This window comes from Sinocyclocheilus grahami, unplaced genomic scaffold, assembly GCF_001515645.1.
Source record: "Sinocyclocheilus grahami isolate Dianchi unplaced genomic scaffold, SAMN03320097.WGS_v1.1 scaffold531.1, whole genome shotgun sequence".
Lineage (NCBI taxonomy): Eukaryota > Metazoa > Chordata > Actinopteri > Cypriniformes > Cyprinidae > Sinocyclocheilus > Sinocyclocheilus grahami.
The window spans coordinates 92,807-119,366 of NW_015505710.1; the positions used below are offsets into that span (position 1 = coordinate 92,807).

Here is a 26,560-nt window from a genome sequence, read left to right on the forward strand (position 1 = left end):
TGTTTTATTAGTGATTGCAGCTGGCAGGCAGCAGCATTTATTATGTAAACAAATTGAAGGACATTTTCCATCCTTTTCCAAAGAGCTACTGTCATCTATGACACTACCTAATTTGAAGTGTAAATCTATTGTCATAAGGTGGCGGCAGCAGCAGCTGTGTTCGACTTGAAGCAGACCGATCGGTGTACAACATCAAAATACCGCAAGAGTGACTTAAACCTTTTAAGGCTGATTTATACTTCTGTGTCAGGCTGTGTGTCAGTTTTCATTTATACTTCTGCGTCGTTGTCTGCGTTGACGTGCAATACATGCAAACCGCTAGTCTGCAGTGTCCACGGGCATGTTGCTGGTGTAACCTGCAGTACCACGGCAAAAGCCGAAGAAGAAGCGGCTCGTGGTGCGGCTGACACAGAACAACATACGCTGTTTGCATTCAGTGGATACTCTCCAAAATGGCGCTAGGGTGACGCGGAGGAGACTAATTATTGAATAAAGTCTTTTTTTTTCTTTTGCGCACAAAAAGTATTGTCGTAGCTTCGTAATATTACAGTTGAACCCCTGATGTCACATGGATTATTTTACCGATCTCCTTGCTACGTTTCTGGACGTTGACCGTGGTAGTACCCTTGCTGTCTATGGAAGGGTCAGAGAGCTGTCAGAATGCATAAAAAATATCTTAATTTGTGTTCCGAAGATGAACAGAGGTCTTACGGGTTTGGAATGACATGAGGGCGAGTAGTATTGACCCGAATATAAGACGATGTTTTTTTCTTGGAAATACGTCTGAAAAAACGTGCTCGTCTTATATTCAGGGTATAGATTTTGACATGTCAATAATATACCAACAACAATAGGTGGCGCCAAATACACATAATACGAGTGTGCCATGAAATACGTAATGCATGTTGTAAAGATCACGAGTAAAACCTTACAGCTGCAGGAGTCGTGACCGTCACGTTAGCCTGATGGGACCAAACTCCCTTTGTGATTTTAAAACGTAAGACCGTACCCAGATTTGAAGTCTACAGTAAGATTTAACTTCTACTGTTAATAAGATTTTGGTAGGCTACTATTAGATGGATAGCCTAAATGTCCTAATTCAGATGGGCTACCTGTTTTTTTTTTTTAATGGTATATCAAAAAGTGTATATTTTTAAAATGTGATTGTTGGTACATTTTACCAGTTTTTACCATACTTTCAAATGAAAAATTTAAATATAAAAATAATTGATGTGTTTTACTGAGAAAAAACAAGATTAGATTTTTAAAAAAAAAGCCTTTTTCCAAAAGGTACATTTGGAAAAAGGGGGGTCGTCTTATAATCAGGGTCGTCTTATATTCGGGCCAATACAGTAATTAATGACAGAATTTTCATTTTTGGGTGAACTAAACCTTTAATATCTGACGCAAGACTTAATGGTGTTATTATAGAGATTACAAATCCACTCTACTGCCATTATCCTTTGAGGAAAGCAATTAACCTGAGATTGCTCCAGGTGGACTGTCCCTGCAATTGTTACGCTGCAAGGCACTTTGCAAAACTAGCATGTGCTAAACAACAAAAGCAAACTGCTATTACGGTTTGATCACAAAAAAAATTAAGAATACTTAATACATTTAATACATGAACTACATTTTGAGAAGACCATTAAGATGCATTACATTATCAGTGGCTTTTTAATTCTTTTGGAACCATGTTTGCAGTGCTGATATTCAGGTCAGAGCCGTTGAATACCAGAGATGCGACACTCCCATAGACTTCCATAGGAACTAAGGAATGCGGAAGTAACATGTCATGGAAGAAATTACTGCCTTTTTTGACAATTTGTTAACCTCTCAGGAATCTAACCAGTAGTGGTATTTTATGAAGCGCAATATAGTTAATGTTTGTCGTTAGATAATAGATAGTTAGACTATAACGGCAGTTAGATAACATGAGCAACAGTTTAATAGCGACCATAACCAGATTCTAGTTGTCATATTTTTAACAGTTTTTAGTCTTTCTACAATTTTTCTCTCCCTGTCGGAGGTTGAATGAGTTTCTGCGAAGCCTGCCCATTAGGAATAACTTAGCACCTCAATGGATGTATTATATAATAAAGAGTTTCGCGGAATGCTATTGGTTGCCTTGTTTTTTTTTAAACACGATTTTAAACTTCTTTCTTGGGTTAAATTCCGTATTTGCTTGCATTCCTTAATATTCACTTGTTGCGTATGAGATCATAAACAATAAACAATAGTATGCAAGTAATTAACCTTTTTAAATCTAACATTTAAAAAAATCTAAACTTACCAAAATCAAGTGTTTGATAATGTCTAAATATATATTCAAATGCAAAACCTAAAAAATAAGTAATCGATTATGACCGGCAATACTCTTTTCAGGAACTAGAATAGCCATACAGGCATCTAGTGGTTAAACCATGGCATTGCATATGAATATTATTTTTGCGGTCACCAAATGCCTCTAATGTGCCTCTTTGCATTGGAATTTAAAAACGTTTTCTCAATTTTAACCTTAAATAGTACACTACTTGTAATAAAATGAATAAATACATTAGAAAATATATTTTAAATGGTTATTCATGGATCATAATTATTGCACATCTTACTTAGTACCAAAAATGTCCACAAAATATTAACTAAATTTTACGGAACTAAAATATAGTACATTTAAACCATTCGAACAAATTGATAGCGCAGAGTTGTTTGGAAATATAGACAGCTATATTGAAATATTGTTTGGAAATATTGAGAGCTCCACAAAAAAATCGTTTTTCAACGGCTCTCATTCTGGTCCTGTTATATCACTTTAACACTACAGCATTACTGACTGTCAATGGTGGAACTGAGAAAAACAAGTAATCTTTGTTAAACTTTTAATAAATTGATATTAAAGTGTATAAGTTTCATGATTTTAATTAATTAAACATGTTTTTGATTACTGCAATTTAATTTAATCATTAAAAAGGAGTCCCGAAAAATTCAAAAGGAATTCAGAAAAAAAAAAAAAAATTAATAAAACTGATTTCATGGGGCACTACAACAAATTTAAGGTTGTGCATGGCACTGCACTAGAAAAATGACCAAGGAATCACAGAGGCCCTGCTTGCAATCCAACTGCCACAACAAAAGACTAAAACACTAACCAAAATACAGGCAACCTGTGTGGTGCTCAAAATATATTGTGAAACACAACCACAGTACTTTATGTCTCAAGGATTCACTCTCTTCTGAAAATGTGAAGCAACGGCAAACGCTTATCGATTTCTTTCCTTTGAAGAGCCTATAGACATAAGTATCACTTTAAAGAAGAGAGAACCCCAAAATGCTGTGTGTGTGTGTGTGTGAAGTCTAAGTAATAACATTCTGTATCTCAGCAGTCAGGAAGAGTGCACAGCAATTCATTTAACTCTTGAAACATTATCCGGAATCAAATGAAGTCTTACAGAAATAAAGTGTGGAAAATGAAGCCGTCAGCAGGCATACAAACTCAGATGAAAAAAAAAGGAAAGTAAACCATACCCTTTGTGTGTTACCCTTTGGAAGAAGACTAAACAACACAGATTAGAGAGAAACTCAACCTGTCATGAGGTGTCCATATTAAGCGTCAGTAGAGTCCAAAATCATAGTGAATCTTGATATCATGTCAGGGTTTCCCAAATGAAGGTTCATGCAATGATTTGGGAAATTGCGTTGGAAATGTACATGTTGAATGAATACTAAACTATAATTAAATAAATAAAACTACTTTTTTCATTTTTAATCTAATTTAAATACAACATTTTTGCAAATAAGATTTATAAAGAAGTAGGTTGTCTAAACAAGCTCAAACGCTGAAAGCATTTCTCATAAGCTCATTTGGGAGCCTCTGTATGAGACAAAAGGAAAGCAAGTTTCCATGTCGAAATTGTGATGCACTGACATGTATCATTTTGCAAGAGATGATAGAACATTTGGAAGTTAAAATGGACAGCAACTACAAAGACGTACACAGATTTGACTCAGGACAAGCAGAGGAGGAGTAACACATGAAATGCAGCTGCCGCAGCCTCACTGAATTCAATCTCTCTATACTACACTGAAATATATCAAATCTCAGAGGAATACCTGACCTTGAATTGAAGACAAGTTTAGTGCATTCAAATCAGTTCAGCTATTGCTTGATTGCTCAAACTCAATAATTGAGGCAGTATGTCAAGAATGTTCAATGCCTTGGTGTTCTTGGCAGTAAATGTGCGCAGCCATACAACATATCAAGTCCCTTCCACTGAGGTATACGCGGTCAAAGAGACCTTTTACGAACAGAACTGATGTCAAATACAAACAAAAAAACATTTTGCATTAAGGAAGACTTTCACTCAAAAGATGAACAAACAGACTTCTTCAAGCCAAGCATGAGGACTAAAGTGAGAGAGGGGTTTCTTCTTTGTAGCAGCCCCTGTGTACAAGAGCTCTTGATGGGAAGGCAGAAAACCCCTGAAGAGATTAGAACAGCTAATCTTCCGCTGCTACTTCAAAAATGTTGTTTTTCTGAGTCCTTTGATCTCTCGTTTACAGATAATTGAATCAATCTACCATTTCTTTAACCTAAGGGGTAAAAGCATTCTAGAGGTGCACTACCCACCCCTTTCGTCTGTGTTGACTGATTAATACTGGTCTGCGGCAGACTTTCATTAGCATGCATTTCAGATGGGACTCTAGTGGGGATGATGATACACATTTATATACATATTAGATTATTTGTTATGGTATTAAGTCTGGATATTTTGATAACCTTCAAAAAAAATTAAAATCCATGTTCAGATGGATGGAAGTGCTACAAGTAATGACACTTTCCACCTCCTTGTTTTTTTCCTCAGATGTGTGATAAGAGTGGATAGCGGCATGGCACAGGATGGATCACTTGAGTGAGCCACTGGACAGCACTGTGCAGGCCGCTAAACCCGTGTGATCCATTTGTCTTCTGCTGTGAATGTTCTACTTTAAAGCCCTATGGAAGAAGTCAAACATCACAAACAGCCTGGCATTCAGAACAGAGGGGGAAATTTGACCTTGTTTTTCCAAGCGAGGACTTAAATCATTAAGGGCCTGATGAAAAGAAATAATATCTGTTAAGGAAAAAATAATCACTTGAAGCACATGCAGTACTAACTCAGTAGTGATCATCTACTCGTCACTCTTAAAAATAAAGATCCTTTGTTGGAATATGGTTCTACAAAGAACTTTTAACATTCATGCAACCTTTTCACACTCTTAAAAATCACAGCAATGCCACAGAGAAACCATTTTGGGTTCACTAAAGAACTTTTCCAGCGTTTTCCATTAATTACCTATACTCTGCCACAGTTTCGTAATGAACCAAACATGTTTTTACACTTCTCACATGGTGTCACATGGCCATTGATTTTGCAAAGAATTTGTCAAATGAACTAAAAGTGAAAGTGCAATGTGTTTCAAAGCACTGCGCATGTTTCAAAGCAGCGAACTCCATCTCTCCATTAGGGATGCGTATCGTTAAGGTTTTAACGGTATTACTACTCTTACCGATACTGCTTATCGATTCGGTACTTCAACGGTATTCTTATCGGTACTTTTTGTTAATATATATATACACATGACAAATTAAGAGCTGAATTAACATTGCTTTATATTCTGAAATGTAAGATAAATATTTAATGAAATGAATATAAAACATCAATTTGTAAATGCACCAGTGTGCAGGCATTTTTAGTGTTCTATACTGTACATAAGATAAGATACAGTAAGAACATGAACAAAGAAAAAGTAAAACAAACTGACAAATAAACAAATGAAATGAAATAAACAGTGCTTTCATTTTTCCATGAAGGTCTACTAACATTACTGTTCAGGCAAGTAATTACAAGTAATTAAGTATTACAAGTAAATTAAGTAATTACAGTTTTCACTGTATGTATTGATAGATTAATGCTTATTAAAGGTATGTAATTCAGATTAAGAGCTGAGAGTGATTTTGTCTTTGCATTTTGTTGTTTGATTAACTAATGGCCCAATGCCAGTCTGTCACTTTAAGACAAAATATTGACACACATCAGATTTTCTCCCAACTGTTCTCGTCCACTTAAGACATAAAATGTGTTTAAGTAAATACTCTCCAAGCCGGCCATTTGGACATATTTTGTGTGTATTTGATCGTTTGGACGCGGCCGAAGCTCAAAGTATAATTAGCTTGTCCGTTTTTGAGCGCGCCACGTACACACATTTCAGCCTGGGGAACAGCGTCTCTTGTGCGGATTGTGCTTTCAACGTTTTATTATCAAACATGTCCCGCAATTTAGCAACAGTGTAAGACGGCATTTTTTTCAACAATCACCGATTGTGCTGATTCTGACTTTAAGTTTGGGTTTTAGGGAGGAGCGAATGCACACCGCTGTGAAGGGAAAAAAGTTGCGCTAGAAGAAATGTGGCTATAATCCTTAAAAGCCAAAATTGAAATAAAATAAATTAAATTAGCTTAACAAAACAGCCACAGGCCTAAAGTGTAAGCAGACGTTTGAATGTTTAGTTCTCTCCTCTATCATAATTAAGCAGGGCTTTCATGTTGCGCGTGCTGAAGCTACTCCGCATGAGCGCGATCTCGCTTCTGAATTGCGAATAGCAAAAATGCATCATAGACAAATGTTTGAATATCATTGCAAATAAAAACAGCTGGCGACTCTGGTGAGATAGAATTTGCAAGATAATGTACATATAGCAAAAATAAATGTATGTTTTCTTAATTTCTCTAGTACCGATAGCAGAACCGTTAACGTCAGAGCTTATCGATACTCCGGTCTTTCATAATTTAGCCCCGGGACCGATTAAATACTAGGTTTCGGTACCCATCCCTACGCTACATGTGCTGTGAGTTTAATGTGTATTTAATGTGGAAATGCAACAGGCACCAGTTATGCATTATTTTCACATTCGCATAATTTCCAACATTTGTGTGGAGAGATAATTACATAAAAAAATAAACAGATAGAAAGGCGATGCAATTTTTTGTAATCCACAGCTGTGTGGAGAGATAGATCGCATTAGAAAGAGACATGATATCTTGTGGCATGTAGAAAGAATCCATCTAATGGGGTTCAAACCAGGTGAGATTTGCTGGCAAAAGATTTGCTGGGGGGGGGGTTAAGCATGTAACCTAAAAATCAGCCTTTGTCAAAAGGTCTGATCAAGCTAACAAATCCACATTTATAGTTTAACTACAAATAATAGCTATGTATATCCAAAAGAATCCTTAATAGACTTCATCATTATCACTTATCTTAGTACACGCTTGTGAAAAGAACCGCAAACTCCCACTCTTAAATTACATAACCATTCATAATTCATCATCCACTCGATAAAAAAAAGAAAAGATTGCTCTCTTCAATGCCCTAACCTGTGAAGATAACAAAGCTAATTGAAGCCCCACAGGCTTGCAGATGAAGGACGCTTTACGCTTATATCTCTGCTGGGCTGGCAATCAGCTCAGAACTGATCTGATATTAAACTAGCATGGCATTAATACTTGCACCTCTTGACCCCTGCCATGCAACGATCCCTGCAGCATCCCTTTTTATTAATAACAAGAGCTATTTAGGCTCAGCATACTGATCTGTTGTTAAAGACCAGAGGAAGACTGGATGACCGTCCGGTTGCCTCTGCCTCTTGACTCAGTGAAGTGAGGGCAAAAAGAGGCTCTGCATGGGTACATGAAGCAGATTATTTACCGCTCTGGGCTCGTTCTCATGGCTTCAGACAGCGCACTTGATCAAAGCTACAACAACAGTCTTTCAAACATACTAAACTGACAACTGGAGACTGTGAGTATTTGTCTTGGTAGCTTGAATGTTGAAAAAAAAAAAATCTCTACACTAAAAAATATTTGGTGTAGAAAATTTTTCACTTAAAAATTGCCAGTAAATTTCACAAAGAATCTGCAACTAACATATTAAACGTGAAATTTTTCAAACTGTGCTTAACCCTGGGTGAAGTTAAACACACTTGTAATTTAGAAGCGCTTTTTATGTTATGTTACGGCTAGATGATTAGCAACCAACAGCCAATCGTGTGCCTTGGTCGGTCACTGAAACACTGCTAAACATATAAGCAGTCATTTCAGAGTTTGAGGGGAAAATGTCAAATGGTCATGGAAAACATGTGAATTTGTGTTAAATGGAGACCGTTTCATTCTTACCTTTATAGTTCGAAAAGTCCATTATGGAAAACGTGATAGTACAGTTGGCAATATATAATATGCAGATGCGCAACGCTAGAGCCTTTATGCAAACATGTACTGCGTCTGTCAATTCAATGGCACTGACACTGTGGATATGCAAATTAGAACGTTAACCTGGGGTTTAGTAATATACAATGTGAAATATCAACTTATGAATGTCCAGGATTATGTTAACCCTGAGTATGAGCAGTATGAAACATGAAACAAGATAACCCGATATTCTGTTTAGTCAGGGTTTAGAATGACCCAGGGCTAACTATTTCAAGTGTAAAATTCCTTGTGTTTTATTTACAACTTTGAACAATCATTTTTACAGTGTACTGGACTGGAGTATACAGCGGCCTCAGTCATTTTCATTCCAACACTGAAATACTTCTTTTAACACTTACAGTCAGTTCTTCAGGAAAAAAAAATACAGGATTCATATTATTACTGGTGGTGTTATTGCTATTATTACTTCTGCTGTCTTCATAACTATTGGTTTGAAGAACTCTTCATCTCCTCAAGCATTCTTGGAGTGCTTCCTTCATTGCATGGCTCGATCAAGCTACAGAATTCCCTCCTTGTCGACATCCCTCTCTGATTTCCCAGAGCTGCACAGGACCTGACTCAGCTCCCTGAAGATTAAATGGACTGAAAAAAAATCAGATCCCCTATATTCTGTTCTGTTCTGTTCTGTCACTTTCCACTAAAGAACAGAACAGAACAGATCCCCTATATTCTGTTCTGTTCTTTAGTGGAAAGTGACAGTAGATTCAGTGGACTGCACTGCAGCAAAAAAGCACTTTCGCATTATCTACGCAAAAAAGGGTGCATTTCTTGGACACAACAAGGCTTTTAACGGGCACTAACATTACAAAAACGTTCATGTGATTACAAAGTTACAGACCTAGGCTGCAAGTTCAGTTAAATAGTCTTTCCAAAGGTCATTCTGAACTAGTGAGCGAGTAATACTATATGCATGCAATTAAGATACAGGAGTGAAATTAATACCAGCTTTAGGGAGATGAGGCTAAAGAAAGGAGCCTGGTCATTTGAAGTCATTAATCTAATGGGATTCTGGGTTCTTCTCCGGCTCTATTGAAACATAATCCAAGTCTTGTCCCACTTTCCGTTACACCCATAAAAAAAAAGGTCTCAGCATAAGAGCCACCCCAGGCCCAACACTCATTTGCAAATTATCTCAGACATTTATAATGTTCTTGGGACAGAACCAAACTCATCTTCAACTCACAATTCAATGCTAATTGGGTCATGGATGTGGGGACTCAGCGAGCTGAGTTATGGGTGATATTGAGGCATATATTTGTCCTGTTTTTAAACTTTTACACCACAGTCTGCACGAGAAACAGAAAGAGAGAAGGAGGACAAACAAAAGCTCAAGAGACTCGAGTTTAAAATCAAGCTTTTTACAGCCATTATCAAACTACTTGATCTGCGAGCCTTCAATCCAATATTAAAAAAGGCCTCATGATGAAGAAAAACATTGTATGATCATTCATAAAAATCTCTCCAAGTTCTGTGTGGGCAAAAAAGGACAAGCCAAGGATTGTGTTAAGTTTGAAAGCAATTTGACAATCCAAGTATCACTGAATCACAAGTCACTGAGATAAATTTGATATCAATCCAATCTCAATAATCTTAAAAAAAAATAAAATAACTGAGATTAAGAATGGAAACTTACATAGTATCATTTAACATCCTTTCCATATAATTCAATATTCAACCAGCATAATGCATGATACAGAAATCTTAAACTTTACCCAACACAAACAAAAGCTCAAGAGACATTATGGTTGTAAAAAGCTTGACTAGCCAACATGATCTATGAGTCTTCCATCCAAAATTGCCTAAGGATAAAGAAAATCATTTTAGGATCATTCAATAAAAATGTCTCCAAATTCCTTGTAGGCAAAAAAGGACAAGCCAAGGAGCATGTTAAGCTTAAAAGCTACTCGAGTATCTCTCAATCACTTCAGTTACTGATACACTTCATTTGTTATCCAACTTTTGATCATTAAACATATATAAAAATGCTAACGATTATTTGAAAATCCTTTCCTTATTCAATACTCAGAGAGCAGAATACATCATATAGACTTGTTATATACGCTACACAAATGTACAAGGGTTATACATCTAAAATGGTTTTAAACAAATTGTTGTTGCAAATTCTTGCGTAATTAGCATGCACAGAATTAGAGAAACATGAAATATTTTTGCACTTTTAAAATATCCTAGAAAGGTTATTAAAATGGTGGAAAACACATTAGATATACACACTCCCTTAAACGTTTGCATAAGTTTTTAACTAAATTTAGTAATAAAAATGGACACGTTACGCGTTAACAGCTCACAAATACGGAGGCATCTTTTCTTAACGCAAGATACAAATATGATCAAAAATACCCAAACAACCCGTCATATGCAGGCAAATTACTAAAAACACCCAAAGAGTTCAAAGTACTACATATTCCAAGAGCATATTCTGTTAACGCTCAGCTAGAGCAACTCGCACTGAATTATCATTTTAAAGAGATTTTCAAAAACAACACAGCTGTGCAACTGCAGGCTGACACGAGATAGCCTATTCTCGCCTCACCTTGAAAGAGAACACAGCATTGACTGAAGCCCATGTAAAATTCATTAAAGCCCAAAACGAGTCTCTATGGCATGAGCTGGCAGAGCAGCTCGGATTTTCTATGGACTGCGTAAAGGTGCCAATGCAGACTCAATCTGCCCATCAAGTTACAGAAACACATGCATTTAAGTGCAACACGAATCCCGCTTTGCTTTTGTCCCAGCTGCTCTGAAACTACACACGCTCTGACACTGCACATAAAGACTGTGTAACGAGCAGGAAAGCGGTGATTTGTGTATGTGTTTAGTCACTAATACTACCTAAACACTTTCTGGATGTGTATATGGAAATCAGTGACTATTCAAAACTTCCACTAAACTGCAAAACTCAACAGTCCCTTCTGCGGCTAGACGCAGCCTTTACACAAACAGCCGAGCTCGGAGAGAGGGAAATGTCACGGTTTTTTTTTTTAATACAGCAGCGTAAACTAAAATGGGTTTCAAATGTAAAACATGTTGAGAAGTCGCTCCTCTGATTTTCTTCAGAACGAGGTTAGCGCGGCTAGCCGTAGCATTTCTTCAGTTCCGAAGAGGCAAGACCGCGGTTATTTTGAAGAAAACACAAACCACGACTCACCGATATAGTTTTCTTTGACACAGCTATCCGTAAGGGATCCTCAAAGGTTTAAGAAGTTTAAAAATGAGAGGTGAACTCAAACTCTCGTTGACAGCATCACTCTCTGAGCCGCCATCTTCACTCGGCTGTGATGCTGCGTGTCGGCTCTAGACGCTCTACCTACAGAAAACTCTGGAACAAACCAAATCAGTCCGCCCGATGGGGGGGGAACCTCCCGCTGCTCACTATTTCACATGACACTGTCCGAAAGCATTTTAAAAGGTGAAGCTTAAGGTGGATGTGTTGAAAGCTTTTAACTGAAAATGTGGAGTTATTAGAACAAAATAGATGTTAAAATACTATAAGGGATACATCTGTTGAATTAAAACCCCCGCACTGTGGTCAATTTCGAAAGACTTGTTTCGAAGAGTGCACCTCCGAGCGGATTTTTTAGTTTTCAGGTAGGAGCCCAAACAAGGACCGGTGAGAGAGTATCGTGTATTATCTTTCTTGACACATTTGTTTTTAAAGCACGTCCTACCTGAAGTGATTCGAGTAAACTGCTTAACATAAGCTTAAATGTATAGTGTAGCATTAACACATAAAGCATGTGCAAGTGTCATTTGGCACCTAAACGAACTGCGTGATTGAATAAGCAAAGAATGTCAGTTCCTCATGTAAACCTACCGGAATCCCCGATAGACCACAACGTTTCAGCAGTTTCAATATTTAACCTTCTAGCGCCCCCAGGCGATGAAACCCCCCTCGGTACAACGTTGATTCTCTCCAAGTCGAGGTCATGTCTGACTCTTCTTGAGAATTTGATCAGATCCGTTGATCCCGCTACCGATATAAACTACCGTTCAAACCTTTGGGGTCAGTAAGAGAAAGAAATGAATACTTTTATTTAGCAAGGATACATTAATCAAAAATGACATCAAAGACAATTTTACAAAATATTAATATTTTAAATGTATTGTAAAAAAAAAAAAAAAATCAGAAAGCTATTAAGCAGCACAGCTGTTTTCAAAAATGTGCACCAAATCAGCATATGTGACCCTGGACCCCAAAACCAGTCGTAAAGGTCAATTTTTAGAAATTGAGATTTATACATAATCTGAAATATGAATAAATTAGCTTTCCATTGAGGCATGGTTTGTTAGGATAGGACATTATTTGGTCGAGATCCAACTATTTGAAAATCTGGAATCTGAGGGTGAAAAAAAAATCAAAATATTGAGAAAATCACCTTTAATGTTGTCCAAATGAAGTTCTTAGCGATGCATATTACTAATCAAAAATTAAGTTTTGATATATTTACCGTAGGAAATTTACAAAATATCTTTATGGAACATGATCTTTACTTAATGTCCTAATGATTTTTGGCATTAAAGAAAAATGATAATAATTTTGACCCCTACAATGTATTTTTGGCTATTGCTACAAACATACCCCAGCGACTCGAGACTGCTTTTGTGCTCCAGGGTCACATATTAGAATGATTTCTTAAGGATCATGAGACACTGAAGACTGGAGTAATAGCTGCTGAAAATTCAGCTTTGCCATCACAGGAATAAATGACATTTTAAAATATATTAAAATAAAAAAACACTTACTTTAATTGTTAATAATATTTAATGTATTTCATAATAATGACTGTTTTTACTATTTTTGATCAATTTAATGCAGCCTTGTTTTTCTATCAAAAACAGACCAACTTTTTGAACAGTAGTGTATATAATGGTGAGAACAACATTAACAGACGCAGATAAACTCTTAGTGTTTTGATTGATCTTTATTAAGTCAACTCTACATTTTTAATATTGCTTTGTTCCAATTTAGTTTTTCTCTTTTCCCCATTTATTCTAGATTACATCCTCTCGCAATCAGCACAATTTATATGTATTTATATAGATTTTTTTTGTTTGTTTGTTTTTTCCCCAACCAAGCTACACTTGAAGAATACAAAAATATCACAGTACATTTTCTACTCAGTCACTCTCCACTAGCGAGTTCCAAGCTGGGGCCGATGCTGGAAACACGGGAATCTGGCAGTGGCATTTATAGACCACTCAACTAATGTTAGACGGAGGGGAGCGGTTAACCCATTTTAAAATGAGAACAGAAAAATGAAATTGTGTGGTTCGACTAAACCTCGGAAATATTAAATTGCACAGATACCAAAGTCTATTAACGGTATCAGAAACAGCTAGAATTCAAATATAAAAGAACCCAATTTAAACGACAGGAAGCCCGAATTGTTTTTGACTGAAGTCACCGCTGATGTCTTGAATTTCAAAAATTAAAGCTTGTGTAATCTGGTCCAGCCAGACTTCTCTGTTCCAGCACTCAAGCCACCAACATCTGACCAGAAAAAGGAACTCACAGAGCAGTCAGTAATAACATTCTTCCATTCTTCATCCTGCTCTCTGTAGACACACCATACTATACAAAATATTAAAAACAAAAACATTGAAGAATCCTCACCCGTACTTTGATTATCGTTTCATAATAAATGTCTCTTTTATTCTTTTAAAGTTGTGTTTTTATTCTCCTCATGTTTACAATGCCATCCACTATCCAACGTTGAAATCCTTTATGACCGATGGAGGCTCTGTTCTCCAGGGTAGAGGAATGTTGCAGAATAAGTCTGACATTTAGTGGTTTTGTTTAAACGTGAACCAAACATCAACATAGCAAGTGAAAACCTTTGTCCCCGTATTAACCATCTAAATGAACTCAGGGGATCACAAAGCATAGAAATCAGTGAATGAAAGATGTTAGGACTCGTAGATAAAACATAGATATAGCCATTAAATTACTCGACTGAACACACCAAAAAAAAGAGAACAAAAATAAGATCAGACACAACACTGGGATCAACAACTCGACGAAGGAGGGACACAGTAATTCACATGCCCCAGTATCTCTGTACCACTTTCTCATGACTTCAGGGCCTGAAGGACTAAATGTTCGGTCATGTGAGTGGGCTTGTACAGGAAGTCGTCATGGCTACACTTCTTATCAAGGGGAACGGAGAGTGCTGCGTGTCGGATTGAGCTGTGATAGTGGTCTGTGGGGAAGATTGGGCGTCTCTGTCCCCGCTGGTCTCTAGAGTAGTCAGGGTGAGAAAGTGGCCATCTCCAACGAGATCCGCTGCCATAGTTCTTTAGTCTGTTTGCCCCTCTTTAGGTTCTACTTCTGCCGCGAGCAACAGACCCAACGTGATGCGACGGACCCACAATTCATTTCGGCAACGCTTGACATGACTCCATTCAAAGTAAATGAGAGGCGTTGACGCCGACGCCTCATGTGAATGGGGCGTGAGAGCGAGATCGCGCCCATCAATGCGCTTCATCTAGCGGCAGTGCTGCACGGGTCTTGCTCGGGAAGAATGTCTCCAATCCAAAGAAGTGTTTTTGGTTGCGATCTGATTGGCTGTCGCCTACGTTGGCGCTTGAAAAGTTGAACTTCTGCCGTGAGCAACAGACCCAACGTGACGCGACGGACCCACAATTCATTTCGGCAACGCTTGACGTGACTCCATTCAAAGTAAACGAGAGGCGTTGATGCCGACGCCTCGTGTGAATGGGGCGTGAGAGCAAGATCGCGCCCATCAATGCGCTTCATCCAGCGGCAGTGCTGCACGGGACTTGCTCGGGAAGAATGTCTCCAATCCAAAGAAGTGTTTTTGGTTGTAAGGGAAAGATAACGTTGTTCAGCTTCCTAAAGAACCCAGCAGTATGTAAACAGTGGATACAGTTTGTTTTTCCGGGGCAGCAATGGAGTTTCACAAGTGTGTTTGTTGACAAACGTTTTATAAACAAGGCCCAGTTCGACGCTGGATTTGCACATCATTTGATACTGAAAGATGGAGCGGTCCCAGCTATAAAAGATGCCGGTCATGATTCAGAACTGCAGACGGTAAGTGAAACGCCATCAAATGTCTGTTTTGTTGGCATTCGGTGCTCAAGTTCTCGTCACTCTTTAGCTCCGCCCACGGCGCGCCTCCAGGAGTTCGGCTTTTTCCAGAGAGAATACTAAAGCTGTATCTTTCTTTTATAAATATGATAAAACTAAAGACTTTTTGGAGATATGAAGGATGCAGTACTACTTTATAGGTACTCAAGATTAACATGAGATTGGGTGAAACTGTGTGTGTTATGCCCCCTTTAATGTTTTTACTTACAAAACTGTTACATTGCCCAGATAAACTGTAAAGACATTTCTTAGTTTCTGCAAAGATTTCTATTTTTAAGTTCTTTTGAACTTTCTATTCAACAAAGAATCCTGAAAAAAATGTATTAATTTTAATTGTATTCATTAATTTTATTACAAAAATATTAAGCAGCACAACACTTATAATAAAAATTGTTACAAGCTTCTCAGGGGAACGCAAAAGTTCTGCGCCCACGGCGCGCCTCCAGGAGTTCGGCTTTTTCCAGAGAGAATACTAAAGCTGTATCTTTCTTTTATAAATATGATAAAACTAAAGACTTTTTGGAGATATGAAGGATGCAGTACTACTTTATAGGTACTCAAGATTAACATGAGATTGGGTGAAACTGTGTGTGTTATGCCCCCTTTAATGTTTTTACTTACAAAACTGTTACATTGCCCAGATAAACTGTAAAGACATTTCTTAGTTTCTGCAAAGATTTCTATTTTACATAAATGCTGTTCTTTTGAACTTTCTATTCAAAGAATCCTGAAAAAAATTTATAAATTTTAATTGTATTCATTAATTTTATTACAAAAATATTAAGCAGCACAACACTCATAATAAAAATTGTTACAAGCTTCTCAGGGGAACGCAAAAGTTCTGGTAATGGGAAAAAATTAGATGGAAGAAAAAACTAAATGTTTATACTTTTGCATTTCCTTGAGAAAATGTGTTTCAAAGTTAAAAGTTTTGCAAGCAAATCAAAACGGTTGAAATAAAATGTTTCATCCCATCTCATATTTTTTTCCAATTATATTCAATGAGAAAAAAGAACCGTTTTAAAGGAAGAACAACATATTAAACTTTAAATGGAAAATCACAAATAATTTTTTTTGTTGTTGGAATGAAGTGGAAAAACAAGGAGCTTTTAAGAGATGAAAGCTGGATGAAAGAGATTTTAAAGGTAGAAACGCATGTTCAACTGCAAATTTGTGACAATGAAAATTAATATTATAATATTGTTTCATTGTTTCAGATTTTTTTATGGAGTAATTTTACTTTTCTTAGCAGAAGCTTTAAGCTAATCTACAAGATAAAACAATTTAACTAACTCAAACCAGTATTTCATTATGCATTTAGTTTGCAAGCTGATGAATACATAAATACAAGAATATGTATTTAATAAATAAATAATACATGGCGCTTACTCTGGGGTTTTGAGTTTAGTTTAGTTTCTAGTTCTAATCAGTTTACTTGATTAGAACTACAGTTTACAGTACAGTTTACAGTATGTCGTTCAACATTTCATTACTGCCATGCCTTCCACACTCTGCTTGCCTCTTTTGATCTCAAGCGAGTGTTAATTACGGCTACTCACAAATCAGGCAACCAACTGGACCTTATTTACACACGACACTGCTCCACTGATCATGTACTGGTTACTCCACTGCACACCTCGGATCACTTCCTCCTCACTCTTAACCTCAACATGGTTCCTGACACAACACTTACCCCTCCACATGTCAACTTTCGACGTAACCTACGCTCACTCTCACCCTCCCGGCTATCTGCTATGGTTTCATCTTTGCTTCCTTCTCCTGAACAGTTATCATCTCTTGATGTTAACCATGCTACTGATACTTTCTGCTCCACTCTTACTTCTTGTTTAGACACTGTCTGCCCCTTGCCTTCCAGGCCAGCTCGTACCACCTCTTCTGCCCCTTGGCTATCTGATGTTCTCCGTGTGTATTGTTCTAAGCTCAGAGCTGCAGAAAGAGTATGGCGCAAATCATAAAATCCTACTGACCTTAATGTATATCGATCACTTCTCTCTTCATTCTCTGCTAATGCCTCCACTGCTAAAAGGACATACTATCACAACAAAATTAACAATTCGCCTAACTTTCGCATGCTCTTTAAGAACGCCCCCGCGGTGATACCGGTGTTGTCACGTTGATTATCTGGTGGAAAAATTTACTCACCGTCACAACCCTAATGCCTAACCTGAACATGGCAAAATATTGTCTACTTCTACATTTTCAATTGTAACATTTAGGGCCATGAAAACTGGCAACATGCTGTGATCAGCATGGGATAAAGTTCAGAGTTAGAGGAAAGATATCAGGATGTCAATAACTCTGCTGGAGACTCTGCTGTTAAATCACCTCTCCTCTCTTGTCCGCTGAAGGCAAGGTAAACTGTCAACACATCATTTACAGTCTACTTCCAGCTATTATAGCAGGTAACAGGAAATGAAACCGGACTTTAGAAAATTTGTTTTTCCTATAGGATATATTGCAAAGATATGTGGGCATACCAAGACGCGCAGCCAGGCCCAACAGCCATTTGACGTCTTCAGTGTACGGGGGGCTACGGGAAAAGTTGTTTGGATGATCGTTGTGGGCCCTCCTTCCCAACATCTCCAAGGCCAGCATGCCTAAATGAGGACAGGAAGATTTCACCATTAACACTCTGTACTGAACGACTCTGTACTGATCATGTATTAAATTGGCACATGCACCCAACGTCCTAATCTCCAGGACTTATGAGTACTGATATAACGGAAATCATGCCTTAATTAATATTTCTCACTGTGAGAGTTCTTTGTCAGTCCTGCAACATGGACTCAACCGATCTCTCCCTCACCTCTCTTGATAATTAATCACCACAATTCAGGACCAGATGGATCCTAATGGGTGCAAAACAGCAACATAAGGACAGGCAAGCCATGCCCTAAAGGGTCTATGCAATTAGAAATCATGCGTCCTTACCGACTCTGTAGGCAGAGTGGAGGTAGTGCAGGCCCTGCTGGCTGATTGGTTGATTGTGCTGCTCGTCTTCCACAGGGAAGGGTGCGCTGACCAGTGAGGCGGGCTGGGACGAGAGTCCTGGAAAAGAAGTCCCCTGTATGGCCTGGATGGTGGAGCCTGAGTGTACTCCTCCTGCCGGGCAAAAAAAAAAAGATGAGAGGATGTTCATGGTGTCCGTCTATCAATTTGCCAACTGTCTGATAGCATGGCTTCCCAACAATCTCTGGTGAACTGGTAAGAACTGTAATGAACTCTTGTCTGCACTGAAGTAAAGGTGCACTAAAAAATAATTTCACTGGCCTTGAATTATATATATATATTCACACCTAGAGGTGTGGTCTTTTCTCTACCAGTGTCATTGTACAGCTTTGCAAACACACAAAAATCTCTTCTTTTCTGCATTTCACCTCTGCTTTAAAAGCTTGTTTAATAATCCTCCTTTCTAACAAAGCTGACATTGTACAATGTACACTATGAATATTGTTGCTTCTGTGACAAATTGCTTATGTAAGTCACTTTGGTTAAAATCTTCAGATGGCTAAATGAGTAAATGTAATATTTGAACATGTAATATTTGCCACCCATGAGTAAATAAAAAACAGATTAATTATTCCACAACTGAAAGTGTCTGATAATTAGGAGTGGGAATCATGGGAATCTCACAATTAGATCCAATTTCGATTAAAAGAGTCACAACCCAATTCTAAAACGATTCCTGATTAATTCAATTTTTTTTTCACTGATTATTCTATCATGCAAAGGCCATTTTGACTAGCAAGTTGTGACATCAAGTCTCTTAGACTGTGACATGTCCTATGACAGAAGGCAGTCTTTTTTTTGGTGTGGTTACTGAAAGATGTAAAATTTGCCATCACTCCTTCAGCCGTTGTATTAGAAATACTCGGCAGCAGCTGTTAACTACTTTTCTGTTACAATGTATATTGATTTATTGAAAAAAAAAAAAAAAGTTAGTAGATTTTTGATGTTAATAACTGTGGAAACACATCACAGTATGAAAATGGTCCATTGGTTTAGAATTTTTGTGGATCGATACCAAATATTAAAAGCTTTGAGATATAATTAATTTTACAGCTGGTCATGTGATCTCAACATGTGAAGAACCACCCTTACATAGAATCAAACAGCTAATGAATATTGTTGCTTCTGTGACAAATTGCTTATGTAAGTCACTTTGGTTAAAATCTTCAGATGGCTAAATGAGTAAATGTAATATTTGAACATGTAATATTTGCCACCCATGAGTAAATAATAACAGATTAATTATTCCACAACTGAAAGTGTCTGATAATTAGGAGTGGGAATCATGGGAATCTCACAATTAGATCCAATTTTGATTCAAAGAGTCACAACCCAATTCTAAAACGATTCCTGATTAATTCTAATTTTTTTTCACTGATTATTCTATCATGCAAAGGCCATTTTGACTAGCAAGTTGTGACATCAAGTCTCTTAGACTGTGACATGTCCTATGACAGAAGGCAGTCTTTTTTTTGGTGTGGTTACTGAAAGATGTAAAATTTGCCATCACTCCTTCAGCCGTTGTATTAGAAATACTCGGCAGCAGCTGTTAACTACTTTTCTGTTACAATGTATATTGATTTATTGAAAAAAAAAAAAAAAAAAAAAAAAACCTTGGCCCCACAGCGGCCGGACCCCTCTCGCTGGGCCCCAGAGCCTCCACCCACTGTTTGCTCGTACAGCCAATACCACTGGTGAGCCACCTCGAACAAGACCTCAGGATAAACACCGCCTCCCTTTGCAGCCTCCTCAACTGCCATGCAAGCTTTCTCCAGCATCACATTATCCTTAAAAGATAACAATGTAGAAATGTGTTCTTTAAAGGCAACAAGCAGATGATTATTATATCTTAGAGTAAAAATGTATGGATTATTATGTGCAATGAATGTAGGATGCGCTGGACAATACCTGCTCCTTGCACTGCACCAGGGCTCTCTGAATCTCGTTGGGGTTGAGGGCGTGAGCGTGAGGCAAGCAGCTCAAAGCCAGCTCTGCCGCAGCACGCACCATGTTGGGATCCCGAGCTCGTGATGCGCGGTCTGCGAGTGACGCTACCTCCGGAGGCGTGAGGTGCCCGTCCCAGCATTCCACCAGGATGTTGAGGGCAGCACTCCCAATCTCCATGGCCTGGCCTGTGAAAACAAGACAAAAGAATTTAAAAGCAAACAAAAGGCAGGTTTGCCCACCCATTTTCTAGCATATTGCATTAACTGCATTTATCATTCTATCGTATCTAGCCACCTATATCTATGTATCCTCATCTATCCGACCATATACATCAACCAGTAAATATCCATCAAACTAGGGCTGGACAATAATTCAATATCAATATGTATCGCGATATATTTTTTTTCAATAACGGTGATATGCCTTTAAACTAGGGCTGCACGATAAATCGCATGCGATATTTAACGCGCATCTTATCAGTAAAGCCGGTTCTGTAATCAGCGGTAAATCTCCATCACCTGCGGGCTTTCACATTGAGCAGCATTAACTACACAGAGCCGTTGTTCACTGACGAGCTGCGCAAAACCACGTTCATATTTGTGCAGCTCGTCAGTTTAAACACATTTCCGATTTATATATACACATATACATATATATATACATATATACACATATACATATATATATATATATATATATATAACCAGTGTTTCCCATACAATGATTTATTTGTGGTGTTTGGTTTAGTTGAATAAACCATAGACTGGAATAAACATGAGCACTGCACATTACAAAATCATAACACGTCGCGGGTGTTTTATATGAATGTATCTCTGAAGGGAACCGACTGTCTCCAGAAAAGTTTTGATGCCATTTTAATTCAGGGCTCTACAGTGCGACCATTTCAGTTGCATTTGCGACTGAAAACTACTGCGTGCGACTATGAAAAATTTTTTAGGAGCACCAGTGCGACGGACCTGATCATCATCATACTTGTGATTGCGCTCAGGGGAGCTTCAACGGTTTCTACGTGTTTTTGCAGCGTCGAGTAATGTAGTATCACAGACATATCTCACGAATCCTTTCATAAGCAAAGTGTAGACAGGGTGTAAATAAGAGATTCATTGCGCAGTGTAGAGAGCTTCGTTGATTATAAATGTGAGCTCGCGATGAACTAAGATGAGTGACAGCTTTTAATGATTTTTAAGGGAGTTTGTAAATGTGATACTGATTTAATACAATACAATTCAATAAACAAGAAGTTAATATTAAGTGACTTGCATTGTCTGACTATAACACTATTGTCTGAATTTGCTCCATTTCATCGTCGAAAATAGTTTAAAACAGACACAGCGCATCTCCATTCAAACACAGCAGTGTTTCGTTTATGAATGAACGGGGGTTTTTAAACGAATCTAGTGAGTCAGTGATTCATGATTACCCATTCATAAAGACACTCAACTTGCTTCATTCCTGAATGAATCAGCTGTTCGAATGAATGATTCAGTGATAAAATCAGTAATTTGCCGCCACCTGCTGGCAGTTTTAGTTTCATTTTTAAAGTATCTTTTCAGTTATTTAAATCATTTAATATTTCTATATTCAAAATGTTATATTTAAAACATTAATCTCATCATGAATTTATGGATTTAATTGCACTCATGCCACCTCGAAGCCTCATTAAATGTCTGAGAGTACACCAAGTCACTTTTGTGTTCTTCTGTGCCACCTCGACAAATTTATTTTGTTAATATTGATTTCATTTGATTGGTAACTTATATTTCTTATTCTACTTGTTCTTATTCTGTCGTTTTAATTACAATTTTTAAAAAGCTTATAAAATATAATTTTTTTAGGAATTTGACAAAAGATGACATACTTTTTTTTAATAAAGTTAGAGGAGTCAAATATCCCCTCATAATGGAAAGGCTACTTTTTGATAACATTTTGGATTACTGATCAGAAGGTTTGCTCCTAAAATTTTGAACATGCTCCTAAATTTTTTAAGTTAGGAGCACAAGTGCTCCTAAAAAGAAAAGTAAGCATTGAGCCCTGTAATTTGATCTGATAAAGTAGCATTCATGATTACAGCCGTTACTGGAGAAACCGCTAGTTTTATCACTCTAAAAGTGCCTCCTGCTGGCAGAGAATGAGTTTGCATTTTCAATAAACCCAACTCCAGCAACATTTCTAGTTTTTGTTGTTGTTCAGTTTTTTTGTTTTCTGCAGCGACTCCGAGAACTTTTCATACCCTTTTTTTCCGGCTGAAGCACATTTGTTTCATAAGTTTTTGAACAGTCATAAGTTTTTGAACAGTAAGATTTTTAATGTTTTTTGTTTTTTTTAAGAATTCTCTTATGCTCACCAAGGCTGCATTTATTTGATCCAAAGTACAGCAAAAACAGTAAAATGTTGAAATATTTTTACTATTTAAAATTGCTTTGCATTTTAATAGATTTTAAAATTGAATTTATTCCTGTGATCATAGCTAAATTTTCAGCATCATTACTCCAGTCTTCAGTGTCACATGATCCTTCAGAAATCATTCTAATATGCTGATTATCAATATTTAAAACAGTTGAGTACATTTTTTTTCAGGATTCTTTGATGAATAGAAAGATCCAAAGATCAGCATTTATCTGAAATAAAAAGCTTTTGTAACATTATACACTATTCCATTCAGTATAATTTTATAAATTTTTTTGGAAAGAAATTAATACTTTTAATAAGCAAGGATGCTTAAAATTGATCAAAAGTGATAAAGGCATTTATAATGTTACAAAAGATTTCTATTTCAGATAAATAGTGTTCATGTCGATATCGGAATTATATCGTATCGACCGAAATTAAGAAATATATCTTGATATAAACTTTGGCCATATCATCCAGCCCTACATCAAACCATATATATACATCCATCTAAATCTATTTCTACCCATATCTACCCATCTATATATACACACATCTATCCAACATGCACTGCCATTCAAAAGTTTTGGATCAGTAAGAATGTTTATTAAAGAAGTCTCTTCTGCTCATCATGGCTGTATTTATTTGACCAGAAATACAGATAAAAACAGTAATACTGTGAAATATTATTGCAATTTAAAATAATGGTTTTCTATTTTAATAAACTTTAAAATTTAATTTATTGCTGTGATCAAATCTGAATTTCAGCATCATTAACTCCAGTCCTTCAGTGTCACATGATCCTTCAGATTTTTTTATATTTAATATCAATATTGGAAACAGTTTTGCTGCTTCATATTTTTTTTGGAAACTGCGATACTTTTTCAGGATTATTTGATGAATAAAATGTTAAAAAGAACAGCATTTATTCAAAATAGAAACGTTTTGCAACAATATACTATTGTTCAAAATTTGGGGTCAGTAATTTTTTTTTTTAAAGAAATCAATGCTTTTATTCAGCAAGGATGTGTTAAATTAATAAAAAGTGATAAAGACTCGCATTGTTAGAAAATATTTCTATTTTAATTAAGCAATGTTCTTTTTTAACTTTATTCATAAAATAATCCTGAAAAAAGTATCACAGGTTCAAAAAAATATATTAAGCAGCACAACTGTTTCCAACATTGATAATAAATCAGCATATTAGAATGATTTCTGAAGGATCATGTGATACTGAAGACTGGAGTAATGGCTGATGAAAATTCAGCTTTGCTGAATTACATTTTAATAAATTAAATTTTAAAGTATATTAAAACAGAAAACCAGTATTTTAAATGGTAACAATATTTTACAATAGTACTGTTTTTTTTCTGTATTTTTGGTCAAATAAAAGCAGCCACGATAAACAGAAGAGACTTCTTTAAAACACAAAAAAAAAATATTACTGATCCCAAACTTTTGAACAGCAGTGTATATCCATCCGCCCATAGCTATAGACCACTCCATTTATCTACCCATATCTAGCCATTCATATCTATCCATATAAATCAATATCTGTCTATCTATCCATATAACCATCACAATCCACCCATATCTACTTATCCATACATTTTTAATATACTGAAGTTCAGTATTATAGTACACTTTCACTCTGAATTTATACTCTGAAGCCAGGTTTATGAATTTTAAAGTTTACATTTGCATTTCAAGGGGATAGTCATAAATCATATTGACATTTGTGGTTTGTGGTTACGTAATCATCTCTCACCTGTAATCCAGGATACATGTGAGGAATAAGTCCTTGACAGCCAGTTTGGAGACACAAAGTTATGCAGGCCGAGGGCATACAGGCCAATTTCAAAGGCACATAGATGCAGGTTGCGGTGGGGCCCCTGATGGCCTCCGCTGGCAGAGGGTTGAGTGAAAATGGAGGTGGAGCTGTTTCCACCAGCTTTAATCAGCACAGTCTTGGCCAGCTCAAAGTAAAAATGTGCAGCTGCCTCGGATGGCTGGTTGGGCACATGTGGAGCATGGCATTCAGGCCGGCGACCTTTATACCTAAGAGGGAAAGAGGCAATGTGTGACAAACTGTAGACATAGAGGATCGGAGAATCTGTTTTGACTCTGAAGTGAAACAACCGATTCAGTCAATCAACTGCTACTGAATTAGAGATTTAATTGTTTGCTGAGGCCTCAAAAAGAGACAATGATGTACAAGCACCCAAAAAATGAGACCAAATCCTCAAAAGGGGCAATGAGGGTAAAAAGGGCAAAGGCTTGTCTCACCTGCTGGTGTCAGTACTCTTGGCTCTGGCTCCTCCTCCAGCTCTGCGCGAGCCGCTAGATGACGATGAGCCAAGTGAATCAGAGGAAGAGCTGCTAATGCTGTCACTGTCCTGGCCTCTCCCCCAGGAAGCAGCTGTCCAACCACCTCGAAGTGGACGTCGACTGAGGGTAGGAGAGCTGTCTGAGGTGGTCTCTGGAGCACTGCTGTCAATGCTTGCCATGCCTGAGAAAACAAGTCAAAAGAAACATGACCTTTTCACAGTCTCAAATTTCTTTAAGCAAGGTTAAAAATAATAATAATGTAAATAAATTAGTAATATACATAAAATAATATATTATATTTGAAAACATCAAAATAATTTTTAAATGGTGCTGGACAACGATTAATCGCATCCAAAATAAAAGTTTTTGTTTAATATATGTGCGTTTTCTGTGTATATTTATTATGTGTATATAAATACATATTGACATGTTTATATTCATATCATTTATATTATATATAAATATATTTAATATATAAAACTCATCTTTGATCATCAAAACGACATATTTAAATGTTTTTTCTTGTGAAAATAATTTTCTCATACATTAAAATAGCTTTAATGCAACTGTATACCCTTGCTTCATTTACTATACGCGGATCTATGAATACGCAAATGCACCCTGCCTCCACTCAGTCACACACCAGCCAGCAGTGTTGCCAATTTGGGGATTTTGTCGCCAAATTTAGCTACTTTCTCATTGTAGCTGCGACTTTTTTTTTTTTTGCGACAAGCAGCTATTTTAGCTATATTTACATAAAACTAGCGATTTTTTGGAGATTTTTTATTTTTTACTTGGCCACACCCTGCCGTAGGCCCGTAACCTCTCACGTTTGCTCTCAATCATGCCAACAGGTGCGTTCGACTTCATGCAGCACTGCGCAGACCGATCGGCGGCTGACTTGAAGCAGTGCATGCCGGTTAGAAATTTTGTCCGACTTGAACAGGCGCCGACGCCACGTCACTGTCACGTGTGGCATCAAAGTACAGCGATAGCGTTTCGAGAGCAGCCGGCTGACTCAGCTGGCGCAGCTTTTTCAGAGCAACTGCAGGAGCACTGATGATGAGACAGCTGTTTCGCGATTGGCCAAATTCACCACATGACAACAATGACGTGTGTTTCTAACATCTTCAAATGCAATACTGCACATAAATCTGTTTTTAGAACAGTAAAAGCTTTTTTACTGTAGTCCTGTAGTCGCATTGAGTCACGTTTATCATGAAAGCATATATACCCCCACTTTATTAGTATTTAAATAGTATATATTTACTTATTTACTTATTCTTGAACAGATGGCGCTGTATTAAGCAGTATATAAAAAGTGTTTCTGTTGCTCATAAAAACGTTTCTGAAACGTCTGTGTATTTGACAAATATTGCATTTAATTCACTTAATCTGTGATAGAGTATGCAAACACC

At 37.1% G+C, this 26,560-nt stretch overlaps 2 protein-coding genes and 1 long non-coding RNA gene across 3 annotated transcripts in view; all 3 read right to left on the minus strand.

Moving 5' to 3' along the window:
- LOC107555319 (uncharacterized) overlaps positions 1–11,616 on the minus strand; it is a 91,497-nt gene extending 79,881 nt beyond the window's left edge. The window contains exon 1 of the long non-coding RNA XR_001605153.1: positions 11,469–11,616. This is a non-coding gene — a long non-coding RNA (uncharacterized lncRNA). The remainder of the gene's footprint in view (positions 1–11,468) is intronic.
- A 2,299-nt stretch (positions 11,617–13,915) lies between these two features.
- On the minus strand, positions 13,916–18,626 carry LOC107555309 (zinc finger SWIM domain-containing protein 8-like). Its single transcript, XM_016238068.1, has 5 exons — positions 18,614–18,626; positions 18,381–18,551; positions 17,927–18,046; positions 17,775–17,791; positions 13,916–14,642 (listed from the first exon to the last, which is right to left on the minus strand). Exons 1-5 carry the CDS (start codon positions 18,624–18,626, stop codon positions 14,568–14,570), a joined length of 396 nt encoding a protein of 131 aa, XP_016093554.1. The 3' UTR covers positions 13,916–14,567.
- A 761-nt stretch (positions 18,627–19,387) lies between these two features.
- The window catches only part of LOC107555310 (zinc finger SWIM domain-containing protein 8-like), a 38,114-nt gene continuing 30,941 nt past the window's right edge, over positions 19,388–26,560 (minus strand). Inside the window, exons 18-22 of the mRNA XM_016238069.1 lie at positions 25,101–25,323; positions 24,583–24,872; positions 20,367–20,590; positions 20,072–20,245; positions 19,388–19,411 (exon numbers count right to left, since the gene is read on the minus strand). Coding sequence (XP_016093555.1) covers positions 19,388–19,411; positions 20,072–20,245; positions 20,367–20,590; positions 24,583–24,872; positions 25,101–25,323 — 935 coding nt within the window. The remainder of the gene's footprint in view (positions 19,412–20,071; positions 20,246–20,366; positions 20,591–24,582; positions 24,873–25,100; positions 25,324–26,560) is intronic.